The following is a 19,760-nucleotide window of genomic DNA, read 5'->3' as shown; positions in this document are numbered from 1 at the left end:
TAATGAATTCAGAGCTGGTTTGGAGCCAGGGATCTGGTGTAGCCCAGATGATGGGTTTTGCAAATCTGGATCAGAAGCGGTGGCCCACTTGGGTGACTGGACACATTTGGAGAGTGGGAAAGTCTATGGCTTTTATTCAGAGGATTCACCCTCTGCAACAATCTGGGCGTTGCCGGATTTGGGGCTTCTGACCGAGAGAGAGTTACCTACCCACTGGCATCTTGCTTGTGCTGGTTAGGACCGCTTGGTGAGCTAAGTGGGTGGGTAGCAGGACCCATTATTTTGGGAGAGGATATGGTAAGAAACAGAGCATTGGGTCAAGGTCTGAATACCTTCCTTAATTACGTGGTTCGGGAAAGTTAGAAAGCTCTCAGTGCCCCTGTTTCCTCATTTGTAAGACAGGAATCCTAAAACACATCTTTAAGTCGCATGGGTTTGGCATATGTGGTTTGACTCTTTGTGAGTGACCCTCAGTGGGGAGCCACCCTTACCATTGTGCTGAGGCTGGGCTTAGAATTGCACGATGCTGTCTGCAGGGTGAGTGGACATCCTTTAGCTAGCGAGCGATCCCAGCAGGCTGAACAGCGTCCGCATCTCAACACACACTCTCTCTCTCTTGACTTGATGTTGCACGCATGGTACCTCCCACCAAGGGTCCAGAAAGGTCCGTGGTGTTTTCATTTAGGCTCGACTGTGTTTTGTGGGGAGAATGATATGCATGGGGACGCTGCCAGCTTTGGGGTTATGTGGAGGTTGGGACATCACTCCTGTGCGCTCCAGGGGTCCACTGCAGTTCCTTCCTCCTGGAATTTTCATTGAGAATCCGTGAAGAGGGAGAGAAAGTGATAAGTCGCCACATAAGTAGAAGAGACGTTATAACTACTAGGTCTGATAATTGAATACTGACACGATATGCATAATTGAGAGAGCGTGTTGTTGTTCTCAGGAATCTGGTGTCCATCTCTGTCTTTGCGTGGGGTTCATTTGTCCGTTTATATTTCAGCATCTGTCCTATCTCTCCCATAGACCAAACAGCCTGCCCTGCTTGAGACATGAAGACCCGGGATACTGGGAAGGGCAAGCATCTATCTGCTTGAGCAGCCCATGTCTGAGTCAGAGTTAGGGTTACAGATGTCTTGGCATCTGGCCACTTGCATAGCCTGGATCACAGACTTGGGGGTCACCAAATGGGGACCTCCCCATCCCGGGCCCTGCGGTGTTAGGATGTGGCTGACTTTTTTTTGCAAAGCCAGTTGATTTGCGTGTTTTCCGCAAAGGTGCAAAAGCCTGCATAACGTATAATCCAGGTGGCACTGGTCAACAGTCTTCACACTCTTCCTCAAGGCCATGCTTGCAGGCTGAGCAGGGCTAATACCGAGAGCATCCTGTTTAGCGAATGCTTCCTGTATTTTGGACATCGGACTCGGCGCTTTGCGTCCGTGAATCCCACAGTAAATTTTCAGCGGTGCTAGGGGGCGTGTGTCATTTTCTCCACTTTACAGGCAGGGAGACTGAGATGAAGTAAACTAACCACGGCCGCGCCTCTGGTAAGTGAGGCATACCAGGGGGTGGAACTTAAGTTCTGGGTGACTGCTAAGCCTGTGCTTCCCTCTCCCGGTGATGGAACAGTTAACAATGGGAGGCGTGGCCCCCGGCCAGCTGGAACAGGTGGCGGTGGTACACGGCAGGCGTGGGCACACGTGTGATCCCCACTGGAATGTTTCCCGGGTCATTACCACCGCACCGCCCGCCAGTCAGGCACAATGGCTGGCCCCGTCCCACCGCCCTGGGGAAGCCTCCGGGAGGTCACTGCTGGGAGACCATTCCAGCCAGTGTCGCCCTCTCTCTCTTCTGGAGGCACGGCCGTGACCGCTGCCCCCCACCGCGGCCGCCTCCGATGGATGTTGGTAGCGTGGCCGCAGGGGAGCACGTGTCCCAGATGACTGGGTCCGTGGGTCGCCCGTGACAGCTGTGATGCTCTCTGAAGGGTGGATTTGGGAGCCGTGGACACCTACACGGAGGGAGGTTTGGACAAGCTTTGAGCAGAGCAGACACGAGAGGCCTCTCGGGTTCCTGGGCCCCTTGCCATTCTGGGAGCTGCTTCCTGCCCCTGTGGAAGCTTCTTTCTCTCGGTGGCACGTGCTTTGGGAGCTCGACAGGTGTCTGCTCTTCAGGGATGTGTGATCAGCCTCCCCTCCACGGGAGCCGTGCCCAGGGCAGCCTCCACTGGGGAGGCCTGCTTTGGAGTCCCGCTAGAGCTGCAGGAGGTGATCTGGAGGGGATGCCACTGCGCTCCCTCTGTGCCCGCTGGTGTTGCCAGGGGGGCTATGTGAGCAGGAGGGCTCCTGCTCACAGTGTGTAAGCCAGGTCTTGGCCCTCATGCCTGAGGGCGCTTGGGTGGCTCAGTCAGTTGAGCGTCTGACTTCGGTTCAGAGCGTGATCTCATGGTTCGTGAGTTTGAGCCCCGTGTCAGGCCCTCTGCTGTCAGAGCAGAGCCTGCTTCGGATCCTCTCTCTCTGCCCTTTCCGTGCTCAAGCTTATGCCCTCTGTCTCAAAAATAAACATTAAAAAAAAAAATGTATGCAAAAAGAGAAATGGACCTAATCTGTGAGTTCCACCAGCATTGCCCTGAGGACGACCAATGCCAGCCTTCAGGGTCATCTTTACCCCATCTCTGAAATGGGTACGATCTCACCCACATCGGCCCTGTTGCCCAGGGAGGCTGTAAGAGCACCTGAAGGCTTGGCTAGGTGAGGTCGCTGCTCCCTGCGCACACGTTTTCCTCATCCCAGTCACTTTGCTGAACATCTTACATCCATGTTTTCTCATGTAAATCTTCACAGCAGCCTTTTGAGGTAGATCAACCCCATTTTACAGCCAGGGAAACTGAGTCTGACAGGCTAAATCTGCATCCACTTGCAGAGGGAGAGTGGTGGCAAGGGGGTTAGGGGACAGGTCCATCTGTCTGGAGCCAGAGTGCTGCCTCTTGGCTATGGTTGGAGCAACCAAGAGTAATGTAGTAAGATGAAGACCTGTCATTTTTGTTTTTCTTTTTCCCCTCATTCCAGGCCATTTTGTATACGGTGACTCCTCTGGCCCCAACTTCCATAACATGAGACCCTTTTTATAGGTGGTGAGATTGGAGCCAAGCTAAGGGGGACTTTCCCCAAGATCCTTGATCTGAATGTGAGGGCCGGGACCAGGGCCTAGATCTTTCGGCCTAAGACACTTAGTGCCTGCTGTGTGCCTCGCGTCTGGTACTCCCTGCCAGCTGTTTGTGGCTCCCTTGAAGGTCTTCTGTACTTTCTGTAAGGCAGGCTGAGTGTCAGGACAGGGGTGGGGCACACACGCAGTGAAGCAAAAGAATATTGGGGGCGGGGTTTGAGACTTCAGTTCCAGCCCAGGGCCCTCCCTGGTGGCCAGAGGGCCAATGACTCTTTCCCTCCTGCTGTCGGTCCCTTTGCTGAAACCCCAGGTGCTTTTTCTATTCCGGAAAATTTATGTCTCGTGGTTTTGTGGTTGAGAAAAAATGATACTCCCTATGAACGGTACCCTTGTAGGCCCCCGGGGCCGGGCTGGCAGGCCCCGCTGTGGTTTGTCTGGGAAAATAGCCCTTTGGGTGCTTCTGTGACTGTGACCAGCTTTCCAAAAAGTGAGAGCAGGCTTGTTTTGCTCAGATGGAGGGAGGCTGCTGCAGGCCAGGGACCTCCATCCTTTGTGAATGAGGCTAGCTTTGCTACTTCAGCAGAAGCCAAGCCCCACAGATGCTGTTTCTTTGCAAGCTCTGGGGGGCTAGAAGCCTCCAGGACACCAGACCTGCCCGCAAACGGGTCACGACGCACTGCGTGTCTCCCGCTTTCCTTGCCCGCAGCTGGCCAGGCATATGGGTTGTTAATGGGGTGCAGTGAGGAGTCACTTCAAGTTCTGCACCATCCTACCCACGGCCCTGCTTTGTGCTGTCTAGTGGGGATCTCTCGCAGCCTTTAAGAAAAGCTGCTCATTCCTCTTCTGGGAATTTGCCTTGGTTTTTGAGACTCTCAAGCTCCTGAGCTAACACTTATGCGGTTGGTATTTTTACTGTCGCTCTGGTAAACGTGTGCCTGTCAGGGCTCCAAGATGGATTGCGTGTTCATTCGCCCATTCATCCAGCAAAGGTTTTACGGTAGCAAACTGTGCGTCCCAGGAGCGATGCCGGTTCCCGGTGGGGACCCAGAACCCAGACCAGGCACCTGACCTTATGGAGTGTACAGCCTCAGAAAAGAAGCAGACAAGTAAAATGTTAGAATCAGAACTTGGATGTGAGATCTGGTGGGGGAGAAGGACAGCGGGCTAAGGAACAGGGCTGAAGGGGTTGGGCAGGGTATCTAAGCTGAGTTGTGGCTCAGGGGTCATGGGGAAGAGCCTTCTGGGCAGAGGTCCTCGAGGCTGAAAGGGGCCAGATATGTTGGGGGCTGAGGTCGAGAAAGCCCCTGGCTCATCGCTGAGGCCAGGTTGGCCAGTCTTGAAGTTGACCTGGGATGGCCAAAGTTGTACGTAGGGTGGACATGTTCTTAACTGGCTCCCAGGGGTCTGGTCCTCAGTTCCCAATGCCAGTGGTGGATGGCCCTTCCTGCTGCTGCTCTGAGCGCCTGTGGCCCAACCGTGGAAAAGAATGGTTTTGACTCTGTACAGTTAACTTGATGTCTGGCCCTCTCTTCGGTCAGCTCTTCGAAGCTGTGGTTGGAGAGCAGCTTGGATGGACGGAAGAAGCGGCTGTAAGAAGTGCCCTAACGCGGGGATGAGGCCTGTGGGTTTCCTTCCCACCTTCCTTTTTCAGGCCGTTTGAGCACATGTTATGTGCCAGGTGCAGTAATAGGTGTGTGGGGACAGTCACGAATGAGGCGGACACGGTCCCTGCCCTGACATGTAATAATAGGGGGACTTACGTAGCCTTGGGGGGGTTTCCGTACTATCGTTCAATCCCCCTAACGGACCGTGGGCTAGATAACGTCATGCCTACTGTATAGGTGAGAGAACCAAAACTCAGAAAAATGAACAAACTTCCCCAAGGTCACATAACTCTTAAAACGGCAAACCTGCATTTGAATCCAGATTTCAGTTCAACCCCGAAGCCTGTGCTGTCTGCTGCCCTGGGAACTCACCTGTGTCGGGGGCAACTGGGGCCAAAGCTCGAACGTGAAGCTGCCGTGATCAGGGGCTGCTGTAAGAGGTGCAGACGGGGAGACAGGATTGTAACTAGGCCTGGGAAGTCTGCCCAGCCTGCTGTAAGAGGTGTAGACGGGGAGACAGGATTTGTAACTAGGCCTGGGAAGTCTGCCCAGCCCCGTGGTGCTGGGGGAGGGAGGCACAATTAGCCACTGCAGGCAGTTTGAGCAAAGGCCCAGGGGTAGGAAAGTACAAGAAATATTTGAGGAATACCTCCTAGGTGAGTGTATGCCTGCGGGACAGGGTCGGGGGCAGGGAGCGGAGTGGAGATGAGCCTGGGAAGGAACATAGAGGGCCCTGATTTTGGAATCAGCCTCTGGTCACACTGGGAGGGATAGATCATTGTAGGGTGAGGCTGGGCACGTGAGTGCCTCTACTGAACCCTGCAGGATGAAAGGGGCACTCACACCTTCTTGTTAACCGTGCTCTGAAGATGTTCCCCAGGGGACTTAGGCTCCATAATAGGACAGCAAATGTGCTTCTTGTTGGGGTTGCCGGCCTCTGGAGAGAATGTTCGATTAACAGTGTCTGCTTTGGGTACCTGAGGGGCACGTGGTACAGAGGGGCCAGGGGTTTGCCTCTCTGTAGGTTTCACTCAACATTGAAACTGTAAATCGAGTAGCATTGTTTTTGTCCTGCCTCACTGTTCCCTCCCGAACACTTGTGCCTGGTGGCCGTGGAGCCCTCTGAAGACAGCAGGACTTCACGGTGCTCAGGGTCACATGGGGGGGGAGGGGGTGGGCAGTGCCCTTGAGTCTAGCAGATTGTGAGCCTGGGGCCAAACAAGTTGCTGGGGGGACATTTCAGAGAGGCTGATGGAGAAGCAATGGTTTTCTTGTCATTATGGGTCTCATTTCATGCCCCACATCCCACTGACCACAAGGATTCTTTACCTGGGGTCTGTGCATAGAATTCAGGGCGTCTGTGAATTTGGAGGGGGAATACATGGAGCCTTTATTTTCATTAACCTTAACTGAAATTTAATACGTTACTCAGTTTGGATGTAGGCAACAAGGCCCAATCATCTTAGCAAATACGTGTGACTCAGTCGCCAGCGAAAAGCACAGCTGTGTGCATATCACGTTACAGTTGTGGCCATATCTAAAAAAGTAGTTGACACGTCGCAGCTTCAAAGCTATCATAGTTGTGAGATCCACTGGCAGCTTTCATTTGGTGCTTTAATGAAGAAGGGCTTTTAGTACTCTACCACCATTCTAAATAACGTTTTGAGAAATGTCTTTAGATCTAACTGATCCCCTTTATAATCCCAAGTGCTTTGTCTGAAGCTTTATTCTTAGGAAGGGACCAGGGCTACCTCCCTAGAAGGCCAGAGCTGCCCGTGGTCCCAAAATGGTCAAGAGCTCCTGTTTGGAATTTAGGATCCTTTCTAGATATTTGAAATGTTGTCATTAATTAGTATTACTTCTTAGTATAGTGACTGTGTTGCCAAAAACAGTGCATACCCTTTAGAGAAATACACTGAGGTACTTACAGAGGGGGAAGAAAGGAATGTGAATTAACAACATAAACCCTCAAAGAGAGGTAGAACTGGGAGGTGGCCCCAAATGGCAAGGCTCCTGCACAGGACTTTGAAGGTGATGCATGCCTTCCAGGAAAGCTTGCAAGTCACCAAGAGGAGGCGGCTGGAGTCTCGTCAGCCTGACGGCAGCCCTCATGGGGTCCCTGGGTCGCTGGATCTCAGCCGAGCCCGGGCAGCTCCCTGGTCCCTCTTCTTGGGGGCCGTGAAGTCATTTCCATCTGTTCCAGTCAGCTAGCCCTTCTTTTTTTAATCAGCCCCAGGCTGTGACCTGCTCCCCGCCCCCATCCCGCCCCCCCCCCCCCTACATTCCTCGGACCGTGCTGGCTACCCTGTTGGAGCCCAGCGTTTGTCAGAGAGAGCTCCAGGCTGACCTCAGCCAGGCCATCCTTATTTAAGCTTACTTCATTGAAGTTTTAGCCTTTTGAGAGGCTTTTGAAAACCGTGGACCCTCTTCCCCTGGAAAACGCGTCTGAAATTTGCACACGTTCCGCCCGTTGGCGAACCCGAGTCAAGGACCTTTGCCAGTAAGGCCACGTCCCCAAAGGCATGGCCTGCTCTGGGTGTGCTTGCGTGTCACGCACCGAGCGCCTCATTTCTTCTCAGCCTCCCTGAGAGGGAGGTTCTGTTATTATCCCGTTTCCTGGAGGAGGAAACGGAGGCTTTTTCTGGGGGTGGGGTTCAGTAACTTGTCCAAGGTCACCGGGCTAAAGTGCGCCCGAGTCCCCGGATCTCAACTCGCGCAGTGCGAGTCTAGGCTGGAAGCATCCTAAGTGGAAGGTTCCTCGTTCTCTCCAAACCCCCATATCTTCTCTATCTCAGTTACCAACCAGTCCCGCACCCCTCCCCAGGCAGGAAGCCCTTCTTCTGTTTTAACCCCGTTCTCTGTTCTGAACAGTGTTGCCCGTCGCTCTCTGAGGAGCGTAGTCCCGAGGGTGAGGCAGTGTCAGCCAGCTTTGGGGTGAGGAGGGGCCGATGGGTGGTCGTCCCGGTTTCCCGCTGGCCTTCTCAGACCCCTCTCCTCTCCTCCTCCTTCCCGTGTCCTCCTTCACTGCTGGGGAATCCCGCCGACTGCTGTGTTTGCCAGAGCTCCCGTGTACGGGGCCGCCACGTGCATGAGCCCCGAATGAACCGGCTTTTTCTTTCCTGGGCTCCCCACAGGCGAAGCTGGTTCGGTACATTTGCAAGCAGCAGCAATGCAAGCTGAGTGTGGCTCCTGGCGAGAGGACCTCAGAACTCAACAGCTACCCTCGCTTCAGTGACTGGCTGTGTACCTTCAATGTGAGGCCGGAGGTGGTGCAGGTAAGCAGGTTGCGGGAACTCGGGTCAGCGGGTGAGGGGAGGGATTGTCAAGCGAAGGGGCCCCACACAAACCCGGGGACTGGCTCCGCCGTGACTGTGACTGAAAAGCCATGCTCTGTCCTCTCACAAAGGGGACTTGGGAGGACAGCAGTAGCGGGAGGGACCCAGGGTAAATGTGGCTCTGGCATGTGTCCTGGGTGCCACTGCTGTATGAGCTGCACAGCCTGACCCCAGGGATCGTTCCTTGATTCACCATAAGGACAACAGCCAACACGTCTGGAAACATTGGCTGCGTGACAGGCACCGTGGTAAATACTTTGTCTGGATAATCTCCCTTAATTCTCGCAAAACCCCGTGAAGGAATTACTGTCGTTGCTGCCTTTTTATATTTGAGGAAATTAAAAGCACAGGATGGTTACGTAACTCGCTTTAAGTCGTACAGCCAGTAAGTGATAGCTTTGGAGTTTGGAAACAAGGGTCTGAGTTTAGTGTTCTCTTATATCTGCTGTACGGTACTGTTTTCCCTCCTTGCTGCCCTCTTCCCTTCCCTCCAACCTCCCCACCCACCCACCCACCAGCCAACTAATTAGCAGGTGAGCATGAAGAGTATACCCTATGCCAGGTCGTAGGGGTACAGGACAGCTCTTGTGGGGGATCAATAAATCAGTGTGTGGCAGGTGCAATTCACCCAGTCAGGTCTTTTAAATCCCTTTGATTCTAAAATTAAAAAGTTGACTTTCGCTATTTCTTTTAATTCTTTTTTTTTTTTTTTCAACGTTTATTTATTTTTGAGACAGAGAGAGACAGAGCATGAACGGGGGAGGGTCAGGGAGAGAGGGAGACACAGAATCTGAAACAGGCTCCAGGCTCTGAGCTGTCAGCACAGAGCCCGACGCGGGGCTCGAACTCACGGACCGCGAGATCATGACCTGAGCCAAAGTCGGCCGCTTAACCGACTGAACCACCCAGGCGCCCCAATTTTTTTTTTAATGTTTATTTACTTTCTGAGAGAGAGAGAGAGGCAGAGAGGGGGAGAGAGGATCCAAAGCAGGCTCCATGCTGACAGCAGAGAGCCCAATGTGGGGCTCAAACTCATGAACTGCGAGATCATTACTTGAGCCCAAGTTGGACACTCGACCGAGACACCCAGGTGCCCAACTTTTGCTCTTGTTTTAAAAGCAATATGAATTGATTACATATAGACACTTTGGAAAACAGAGTAGGAAAAAAATCACATACCTATTTCCACTACTCAGCAAAAATCTGTAATCATGAAGATTTTGATACTTCCTTCTAGATTTTCCCCCCAATACCTAAGTCTTTTTTAAAATTTCTAATGGGTTAGGGGTGCCTGAGTGGCTCAGTTGGTTGAACATCCGACTTCAGCTCAGGTCATAATCTCACGGTTTGTGAGTTTGAGCCCCGCTTTGGGCTCTGTGCGGACAGCTCAGATCCTGGAGCCTGCTTCGGATTCTGTGCCTCCCTCTTTCTGCCCCTCCCCTGTTCACTCTCTGTCTCTCAAAAATGAATAAACATTAAAAAAAATTTTTTTTTTAAATTTCTAATGGGTTAGACCTATGCTCTCTAGTAAGGTAGTTACTAGCCAATGTGGCCATTATCTACTTGGAACATGGCAAATCCATATTGAGGTGTGCTGTAATTTTAAAGAGAGAAATCCAAAGTTGTACTGAATTCTGAAGACTTGTAGAAAAAAAGTAAAATATCAATAACTTTTCATATTTAGTATATATTGAGATGACACTATTTCGGATCTATTAAGCTAAATAAAATGTTAATTAAAATGAACTTCAGGGGCACCTGGGTGGCTCAGTTGGTTAAGCATCCGACTTCGGCTCAGGTCATGATCTCACGGTTTGTGAGTTCGAGCCCCACTTTAGGCTCTGTGCTGACAGCTCGGAGCCTGGAGCCTGCTTCAGATTCTGGGTCTCCTTCTCTCTCTGCCCCTTCCCAACTTGTGCTCTGTCTCTCTATGTCTCTCAAAAAATAAATAAGTGTAAAAAAATTTTTTAAAAAAATAAATAAAATGAACTTCAGGGGCACCTGGGTGGCTTGGTCCGTTAAGCGTCGGACTCTTACCTCAGGTTCGTGAGTTCAAGCCCCGCATTAGACTCAGCACCCGGTGTGAAGTCTACTTTAAAAAAAACAATGAGGGGCTCCTGGGTGGCTCAGTCAGTTAAGCATCCGACTTCGGCTCAGGTCATTATCTCATGTGAGGTCGAGCCCCACATCGGGCTCTGTGCTGACAGCTCAGAGCCTGGAGCCTGCTTTGGATTCTGTGTCTCCCTCTCTCTCTGCCCCTAACCCGCTCGCATTCTGTCTCTGTGTCTCTAAAAAATAAATAACGTTAAAAAAAATTATTTTTTAGAAATGAATCTCGTATATGTTCACTTTTTTAAATGTGGCAATTCAAAAATTAAAATTTAAGTATGTGGCTTGCATTATATTTCTGTTGGGCAGCGCTGGTTTAAATCATACTGCATAAACGGTTCTCTGTTTTGCTCTTCTCATTTGATATGCTAACCAGCCTGTTTTCTTCATAGGTTCGTACTTAGTAACCCCCTCCCCCCCTTTTTTTTTTTTTTTTTTTTAACGTTTATTTATTTTTGAGACAGGGAGAGATAGAGAATGAACGGGGGAGGGGCAGAGAGAGAGGGAGGCACAGAATCGGAAGCAGGCTCCAGGCTCTGAGCCATCAGCCCAGAGCCCGACGCGGGGCTCGAACTCAGACCGTGAGATCGTGACCTGAGCCGAAGTCGGACACTCAGCCGACTGAGCCACCCAGGCGCCCCTCCTCCCCCCCCTTTTTTAACATAGCTGCATAATGTTTGAGTGTATGTGATGCAATTTATCAGACAGTGGTTCATTCCAGTCATCGGCTGTTCCATATAATTTAGTGGTTAATAGGATTTATGCACCTATTTGTAGACTTAGGAACTTTCCCTAGGGGAGATGCCTGGATAGGCAGTGATATGAACATAAAAGTTTCCTGCCATGGCGGGGGAAAGGGAGGGGTGAGGGTGAATGGGGGGCCCACGGGGTGCTCTCAGCATGTCACATGCTCCTGGCTTGGTCTGGCCCCGGCGACTCTCCTATTTGTGGCACACACCAGCGGTTACGAAGCTGGCCGGAAGGAGCTGCTGTGTGAAGGTTAGGGAAGCTTGTCTGTGAGTAGTGTTATTAACGCCTGCACACGCACATATGTGTAATGAGCGACGTCTCTGTGCCCACCCACCTGTGTAACGGCTTCCTGCCACGTAGGAAGGAGATCTGAACATGTAATGTCTGTCTGTGGCGACGTGTTTAAAATCTTGGACTTGGGAACGAGGAAGAGTTGGATAGTCGCCCCCGTCCCCCAGCCCGCCCCAAACCTCTACCCCTCCCCTTCCCCGGTCTCGGAGGTAGAAAGCGGCTTCTCCTCACACCCGTGTCTGTAGCTTGTGGTGGCGGGTGCCAGGCCCCCCACAGAGGCAGTGACTTGCCCAGCGTCTCCCCGGTGTCACCCCTACTTCACAGACAAGGACCACGGTTCAGGGAGGCTGAGGGGCCCTGTGACGATCCAGAGCTGGTAACAGGGACACTCCTGAGGTTCAGACCCGGGCCTACTGGTTCCAACCTGTGCCTTCTGACTGCCTTTCTAGGGCCTGAGCCACCTCTGGCAGATGGCTTAGCTCCTCAAGGCATTTTCCTCGGATCTGCACAGTTCTGAAGTGCACCGGACGCCCTGTTGCGCCCGTGTCTGTCTGTCTGAGAGAGGAGCCAGGCGTGCCCGGGGCAGAAGCCAGTACCATGGAGGCTGGCTGCACGGGCATAGGCCCCCGGAGAACCCTGTGGTGGCAGCCAGGACGGCGTCTTCCAGCCCAGCCTGGAGGCGTGGCAGACAGATACCGAGTTGGGTGATGTTTGAATCACAGGGTCGTGAGCGATGCATCAGAACTGGTGGTAAACGGGGAGCCGGCTCATTTGTTTTCTTTTAATTTTTTTTTTTTTAACGTTTATTTATTTTTGAGACAGAGTGAGACAGAGCATGAATGGGGGAGGGTCAGAGAGAGGGAGACACAGAATCTGAAACAGGCTCCAGACTCTGAGCGGTCAGCACAGAGCCCTACGCGGGGCTCGAACTCACGGACCGCGAGATCATGACCTGAGCTGAAGTTAGACGCTTAACCGACCGAGCCACCCAGGTGCTCTGGAGCCGGCTCATTTGTATGTAGGGATCGCTCAGGCAGGCGGGAGAGCCCAAGAGCCAGGTGTGGTTTGGGTACCAGGATGCTACCTGGCCTGGGGGACTGGGGTAGAGTCAGAACGGAACGGAGAGCTCCGTGGGGATGGAGGGGCCAGGGTGAGAGAGCAAGAGTGTCTCCGGCTGCCAGTGACCTCTCCCGTGACTTGGAGATCACGAGGCGGCTCAGAGACCAGCATGTTTCGGGCTGAGCTCTCGTTCTCCCCCATCTAGTTACAGACACGTTTTCTTCCCACGCTGCCCAGCTCAGAGAATGGTGGCCTTATCCACCCAGTTACTCAAGCCCCAGGACTCACATCCCTGAGTCCTCCCTTGCCGCCCTCACGTGGGCAAGCCCTGAGCGAGCCCTGTGCGCCCTGCTTCGAGATCTGCAGACCCATCCTCCTCTCTCCATCCCCACCACCAGCGGCGCAGTCTAGGCCGTCATCCTCTCCGGCCAAATAAACGGCAGATTCCTCACATGCTTCGGCCTCTCCGACCTCCTCTCACCCTCCTCTTTGCTCCCTCTGGTCTGACCTTTGCACTCGCTCTTTCTCTCCCTGGAGTGCTCTCTCTCCTTGCCTCATCCTGTGGACATCACTGTGGCATCAGGACCACTGCCACCTCCCCTGAGCAGTCTTCCCTGATAATCTGAGCAAAAGATCACTCCTACCCTTTATTCTATACCAGTGCATCTTGGCTGATTTTTCTCAAGGACGCTGACCGCTTTCTGGGGTGGCCCTAACTTATTTGTTGTACAGGGTGTCTGCTGTCTCCCACTGGAATACAAGCTCCAGGACAACCCACCGAGTGTTGGGCCTGATGTGACAATCAAGAGGGAGGAAGGGTGGATCTCATCGTTACGTGGTGGATGTCCCGGGAGTCGAGGGTTTGGTCCTGAGTGGGTGGTGACACAGGTTACTCCAGGGTCGGGCTTTTCATGCTCTGCAGGGGAAGCCACTTTGGGATGTCACAGCCCCAAAGATCCACCTTCCCAGCTCTGCACAACTACCCATGAGTCAGCCTCTGGGAGGAGCGCTGGAGAGTCAGTGCCCTCAGGAAGGCCGGGACAGGCCAGTGCCCCAGGGCATCCTTGGCCCTCTTTGGCACTGCCCTTCTGACCACACCAGCACCCTTCACTCACTAAGGGGTTGTGCCTCCAAAAGCCGGACCAGCCCTTCGCCACGAGGCCTCTAGCTTGGTTACGGGCCTGCGCCATGAGCGATGTGCCTCTTGCTCGCCGAAGCAGGTGCGAGGGGCAAGTGCTAAGAGGCACTGTGGTGGTCGCCGGGGTGGAGGAGGGAGAATTCAGGCAGCTTCCTCACCTTTCCTCCTAGCTGCTGTTATTCCCAAGTGAGAGCCAGACCCAAGGAGACGGCTGGAGGTTTGCACACAGGTAGCTCGAGATAGCCATACGGGGAGTGAAGAGAAGGGGGGAGTGAATGGAAGGCTAGGAGCAGGGGCTCATGAGAGGCAGGTTTCTTTTCTTTTCGTTTTTAATGTTTATTTATTTGTTTTTGAGAGAGAAAAAGAGCAAGAGAGCTGGCGGGGGAGGGGCGGGGAAAGAGGGAGAGAGAGCATCCCAAGCAGACTCCGTGTTGCTAGCATGGAGCCTGATGTGGGGTTTGATCTCCCAGAACCATGACATCATGACCTGAGCTGAAATCAAGAGCTGGCCGCTTACCGCCTGTGCCACCCAGGGGCCCCTGGAGGTGGTTTTCTGAATCAAGAGGCAGTGGGCGTCAGCTCAAGGCCCAAGAAGGGCAGCGCAGGGGACTGAAGCTGGGCCTGCCCCCAGTGTCAGCCTCCCCACCCCCCCCTACCCCCTGCTGCTGGTCCCAAAGGCCACTCCTGGGCATCCTCACCAGGAGGGTGGAGGAAGTGGGGCCTGAGCGCATGGGGAGCAAGAGGAGGGTGGGCCAGACTGCCCCAGAGTGCCTGGCCGGCAGCTCTCCACATGGGTTTTAAGAATCCCAAGGAACCATTGGCTGGGTTTTAGTATGTCTTCCCCAAGCTCTCCAGACCCCTTTTCTCGATTGTTCTGTTTCTTCCCTTCACATCTCTGATTGGCTCTTAGGCCCAGGCCAAGAGTTTTCTGAAGGGTAGAAAGAAGGGCCGTTTCTATTAGCAACCCCAGGCCCTGCTGAGTGGGAAGGAGGCTGTCTCCGCTTGCTGAAGAGACCGTCTTTATTCCACTGGATATTCTTTCCTGCTTTGTCAAAGAGTAGTTGGCCATACGTTTGTGGGTCCATTTCTGGGTTCTCTATTCTGTTCCATTGATCTGAGGGTCTGTGTTTGTGCCAGCTTATTTTCTTAAATAAACGTTTTATTTGGGAATAGTTCTAGATTTGTAGAGGTTGCACAGAGTTTCCGTCTGTGGCCCTCACCCAGTCTGCCCCATCATTAACATCCTACGTTACCACGGTACATTTGTCGAAACCAAGAAAACAACGTTGGTACGTTACTGCTAACCGAATGCCAGACTCTCTTTGGATTTTTCACCCATCTTTCCATTAGTGTCTCCTTCCAGTTCTAGGATCCAGTCCAGGGTAGCACATTGTTCCCATTTACATACAAATTTGTTTCCTTTTTATTTTTTACGGTTGCTAAAATGGGCCCCTACGGTATTTTTTTAGTCTTAATCTCATCTCTGTGTGAGTCGTACAAATCATCTCATTCCTCTCTAACACTAGACTAGTTAAGAGATAAGATATCTTCAAGCTATCTTAGCAACAACTGAGGGGTGCCCATCTATGCACAGAGAGGCACACACAGAAGGCATCAGCTTGTGCCCAGAAGGGCCCATGTGCCCAGTCAAAAGCCTGTGGAAACCCTTGGCAAGTATTTGCTAGGAGAGGGAGTGACTGAGGAATGAACGAAAGTCTTCTTCATAGGATGGAGGCTGGAGATGAAGACTTTATAACACGGTCCTCCTCTCTCTGTGTCCTTTTTATGTTTCGTTGGGTTTTTTTGGAGAAGAGATCTAAACCATGAAGTCTGGCTGTTTCCTTTGCTGAACTTTCAAGGTGCTCGCAGAGCTGTTCCCCGAGGCCTCTGGGCATGGCCTTTGGCTGGTGGCACTTGTCGCTTTGGCTTCTGAGTTCTCTGTGTATCTTGACCCTCCCAGGAAATAGTGGACAAAGAGAGGGGACGGATGTGGCAGTGGCCTCGGTGGTGGCTGCACTTCCCAGTTTCTGGGGTGGATGGAGGGGTTCGGCTCTCCTCCTTCCCTTCCCGAGTCTGAGCGCCAGAGCCTGCTGTGGGTGCTTCTGACATGCATGGCCTTTGATTCTAACTCTTGCACCACGGATGTCGGGGATGGACAGCTCGGGAGACACTTTCGAATGCTAACCCAACCATCAGAGCTTCATTTAGAGCGACGCTGTCCCAATAGAACTTTCTGTGTTGATAGAAGCATTCTGTGCTGCCCTATCCACCGTGGTAGCCGCCAACTACACATGGCCATGGACCACTCGAAATATGGTTAGGGCGACTAAGAAACCAAAATTAAAATTTTATTTTATTGTGATGACTTTTAATAACGTAAGGAGACGAATGGCCCTTGCTGTACTGGGCCTGCAGGTCTGGAGCCGTCTCTGGCAGGACCTTGTGCTCACAGCTGAGATGCTGGAGACACTACTTTCGGCCCCAGGAGCTCACAGGGTGCGTGACACTTGCCGAGAGCGGGCACCTAGAGTCCTGACAGAAGGCAGCCTGGGGTCTGTGGGGGCAAGCGGGCAAACTCGGAGAAGGACCAGCACCAGCGAGGGCTTCCCTGAGAGCCGGGACCTAGGCTGGCTGGAAGGGCAAAATGGAGGGAACAGTACCTGCAGAGACCCTGAGGTCTGAGAGAGCTGGTGCAGACTCGCAGGAAGTGTTTGCAAAGAGCTTGGCCTGGGAGGAGACTCCTGAGGAAATGGTTGGCTCATGGAGGTCTTGGCAGGTGGCGAGTAGGGGTTGGGGTCTTATCTAGAGATCGTTGCAGTGTGTGTGTGAGAGAGAGAGGGAGAGAGAGGACGAGAGAGGACATTAGAATTGTTTTAGGGAAATTAAAACCCCTGCCAGTGAGAAGGCTGGGTTCACCCTGAGGACAGTGAAAGGTGAGTCGGTGCTGGTGTGGGAATTCGGGGCGCCGCATGGAGGCAGGGCCCTGGGGACCAGCATGTGGATGGGTTCAGAGGCGGGGGCCCCTCCTCCTCCCCAGCCACCTGCAGTCCCACACACTATTTCCACCCTCACCCCCAAACCTTCCACAGGTTAAAAATCTCAGCTCCATGTTCTGGCTGCAGCTGGGGGGAAATGATTTCAGAGCCTGCTGGCGTGGAGCCATTTTTTTTCTGCAGCAATTTCCCCGTTGGAAGTTGTTAAAGGAAGTGGCGAGCGCTGGCTGGGATCAGTCCCAGCCGTGAGCGGTGGGTGCTGCAGAGGCCAAGACCGCAGGCCCGGGGTCCCGGGCCATAGGGTCCCCGGAGTGAGCCCTTGCTGGTGGCGCTTTCTGAAGCGAAGATGGAGGCGAGTTCGGTAAGGGGTTTTTGTTCTGGCCCCCACTGGGCAAATTTCTCTTTCCTCTACTACCCTCGTGTTCCTGTGTTTAAGTCAGGCCTTCTCGGGACGCCTGCGTGGCTCAGTCGGTTGGTTAAGCGCCTGAGTCTTGATTTCGGCTCAGGCCATGACCTCATGGTCCGTGGTTTCGAGCCTTGCGTTAGGCTGCATTGTCAATACAGAGCTTGCTTGAGATTGTGTGTGTGTGTGTGTGTGTGTGTGTGTGTGTGTGTGTGTGTGTGTCTGTCCCTCCCCCCACTCGTGTTGTCTCTCTCAGAATAAATAAATAAACTTAAAAAAAAAATTAAGTCTGGTCAGGCCTTCTCTTGGGGATGGGGAAGAGGCTACCTGCCGCCTGCCGCCATCTTGGTTTCCCACTGGCCGGGAGTTGGCCATAGCTCCGTGTGGGCTCCGGGTGGGCTGTAAGAAGCAGGAGGCTGTGGAAGATTAAACCAGAAAAGTGAGCTGGTATTTGGCTCCTGGGTTGAGCTTTAATCCTTGTGAGTCCTGCTGCCCTTCTGCCCGGCCTCTCCTCCTGTTCCCTCTTCCCGTCATCCCCACCCTCTCCCTGGGGGAGCCAGAGGCCCCACTGTTCCAACAGCCTTGCTCTTTGGCAGCTGGGAGCTGCCTCTGAAGGCAGCACACACCCTCATCAGGCCGCGTGGAGGGATCTGCGCCAGCGTGTGGGCCCCGGCGGCCCCGCTCTGGAGGATTTGAGGTCTCAGTACCGCCCAGTGGGATGGGGAGACAGAGGCCCCGGGTGGTGGGCTGGTGTGCCGGTGTCACCTAGCCAAGAGCTAGAGTTGGGATGTGAAGGGAGGCAGCATTTTGTGTCTGTACCGTCCTGTGTAATCCTTACACCTGGGGTGGGGGGGAGGGGGAGGCACTTCGATCCCCCTCTCATAGCTGAGCAAACTGAGATTCAGAGAAGTTGAGTGACCTGGCGGTGTCATACAGGTCTTCCCTCCTTGACTCAGTTTCTTATCTAGAATAGCCCAGCCTGGAGTTACTGTATGTAGTTTGTATAATTGAATTGATCTCTTTCTCTTTCTCTCCTTCTCCCTCTTCCTCCCTCCCTCCCTCCCTCCCTCTATCCCTCCTCCTTTTCTTCCTCCCCTCCTTCCCTCTTTCCTTAATATCCATTCATTCTACATCCTTTGATCACTTACCCATATTAATTACTGCCGGGGACTAATTGATGAACAAAATACAGTCTTCCCTGGGGGCGTATAGGGTGGTCTATAGATAACCAGTCTGTTATAGATAAACAGTCTACAGATAACCACCATGGAAGCAGACTGATGGGCCCCAAGGGCAGAAAGACTGAGATGGGGCATGATACAGAGCTGAGGGCAGGGCGGCCTTGTGTTTTTTCCTGTCCACCCAGCCATGCACTCGTTTGGTGTGCATTTAGCTCCTGCTGTGTTCCAGGGCCTGTACTAGGTGCTGCGCTTGAGTTCCTGTCCTCACTGAACTTGCATACATCCGTCTCTCCAATTGATGACGTGATTTATTTTCTGATTCTGAGCCACGGTGCCCTCTTTTAAGCTTCAAGTGTGAGGTTGCCCCTCGTTTCTAGAAATCTGAAAAGATTAGAGCAGGACTGTTCTGGTAGCCCCGTACTGGTTCACATCTTTGAATGGGGAGCCCATCTCCTTGATCCTTTGGATTGCAGTTAGACTGAAAATGCCACGTGGGCAGAAATCTGGCTCTTTTGTTCACTGTTCTGTCCCTGCTGCCTGGCATGCCGAAGGTGTCCTTGTTGAATGAATGAATTCCGATCAGATCATCCAAAGAGTTGTGGTCTGTTGGGCCGAGGCGTCTCAGGAGCTTTCTCGTGTGGGCTAGTGAGGATTGAATTGCAGGGGTCTCTGGGGGGAGGTGACTGGAGGCTGCCGAGGGCCCGCTGAGGTCCCAGTTCCTGAGCTGCCTCTGTTCTTTGGTGAGGGGCTGGCCTCGGCAAGGCTGTGTGCCTGTAGCCCCACTCTGAGATGACTTTGCCTCTGGGGCCACTCAGCTACTGGGCTGTCAGATTGTGTTCCGTCTCTCCTCCTCTGGGGACTGGCCTCAAAGGCAAGATTGCTCTAGAGCAAACCTCACCAGCCAGATATCATTGGGAAATTCTTGTGTCAACACCACACTGTTTTAATTATTGTAAACAAAAATCCCTTCTCTTACTAACCTTCTTTTAAAAAAAAAATCAACATACATGTTTTGGTGGCTCTATTCTCATCTGTATGTTTTTGGGCAGGTAGTAAGATTGGAAATAGGTCAGAACCTGGTGTGGGGAGGCGGACAGAAACTTCACCTTGCCCCTTGCTAATGGACAAGTCCCTTACCTCTCAGCCTCTCTGGTTCCTTATCTGTCAGTTCCCTAGCTAGATACTCAGTCACTTGTGATTCCTTCTACTTCCTTAATCTCCACATTTGATTGGCTGGCTCCATTTCCAAATGAAAATATCCCAAATCCACCCATGTCTCTTTTTCATTACTGTTGCCTCTGCCCCGCCCCCCCCCCCCCCCCCCACCTACTGAGCTACTGCATGGACTTGTGCAGTAGCACCTACATCACTCTCTGTATCTACTCTTGCCCTCTCCTTCATTTCATTTTTCATAAGCCAAGAGTGATTTTTCTTAAATATCTTTCTTTTCTGATCGTCCTTCTTTTCTGAATACAGCCCTTCATTTAATGGCTTGCGCTCAGCATAGAACCCGAGCCCCTTCACCATTACCTTCAAGGCTCTGAAATATTTGGCATCTGCCTCCTCCTTCCACACTCCTTCTCCCGCCCCTCCTCACTCTTCACCTTGTGTTAGAACACGTCCGGTTTCCTGTCATGGCCAGGACCTTTGTATGTTCTGTTTCCTCTGCCTGGAAATTTCTATACTTTTAGGGCTAGCAACTTCAGAAGTCCACTCTTCAGAGAGGCCACCC

General features: G+C 52.7%; 1 protein-coding gene across 1 annotated transcript in view; it reads left to right on the top strand.

Annotated features, from left to right (window-relative positions):
* KSR1 (kinase suppressor of ras 1) overlaps positions 1-19,760 on the top strand; it is a 161,769-nt gene that overhangs the window by 77,586 nt on the left and 64,423 nt on the right. The window contains exon 2 of the mRNA XM_053892770.1: positions 7,904-8,044. Coding sequence (XP_053748745.1) covers positions 7,904-8,044 — 141 coding nt within the window. The remainder of the gene's footprint in view (positions 1-7,903; positions 8,045-19,760) is intronic.

The sequence above is a fragment of the Panthera pardus genome, unplaced genomic scaffold (assembly GCF_024362965.1).
Source record: "Panthera pardus isolate Hobbes unplaced genomic scaffold, ASM2436296v1 HiC_scaffold_3, whole genome shotgun sequence".
NCBI classification, from domain to species: Eukaryota; Metazoa; Chordata; class Mammalia; order Carnivora; family Felidae; genus Panthera; species Panthera pardus.
This window is presented reverse-complemented; position numbering and strand designations above follow the sequence as displayed.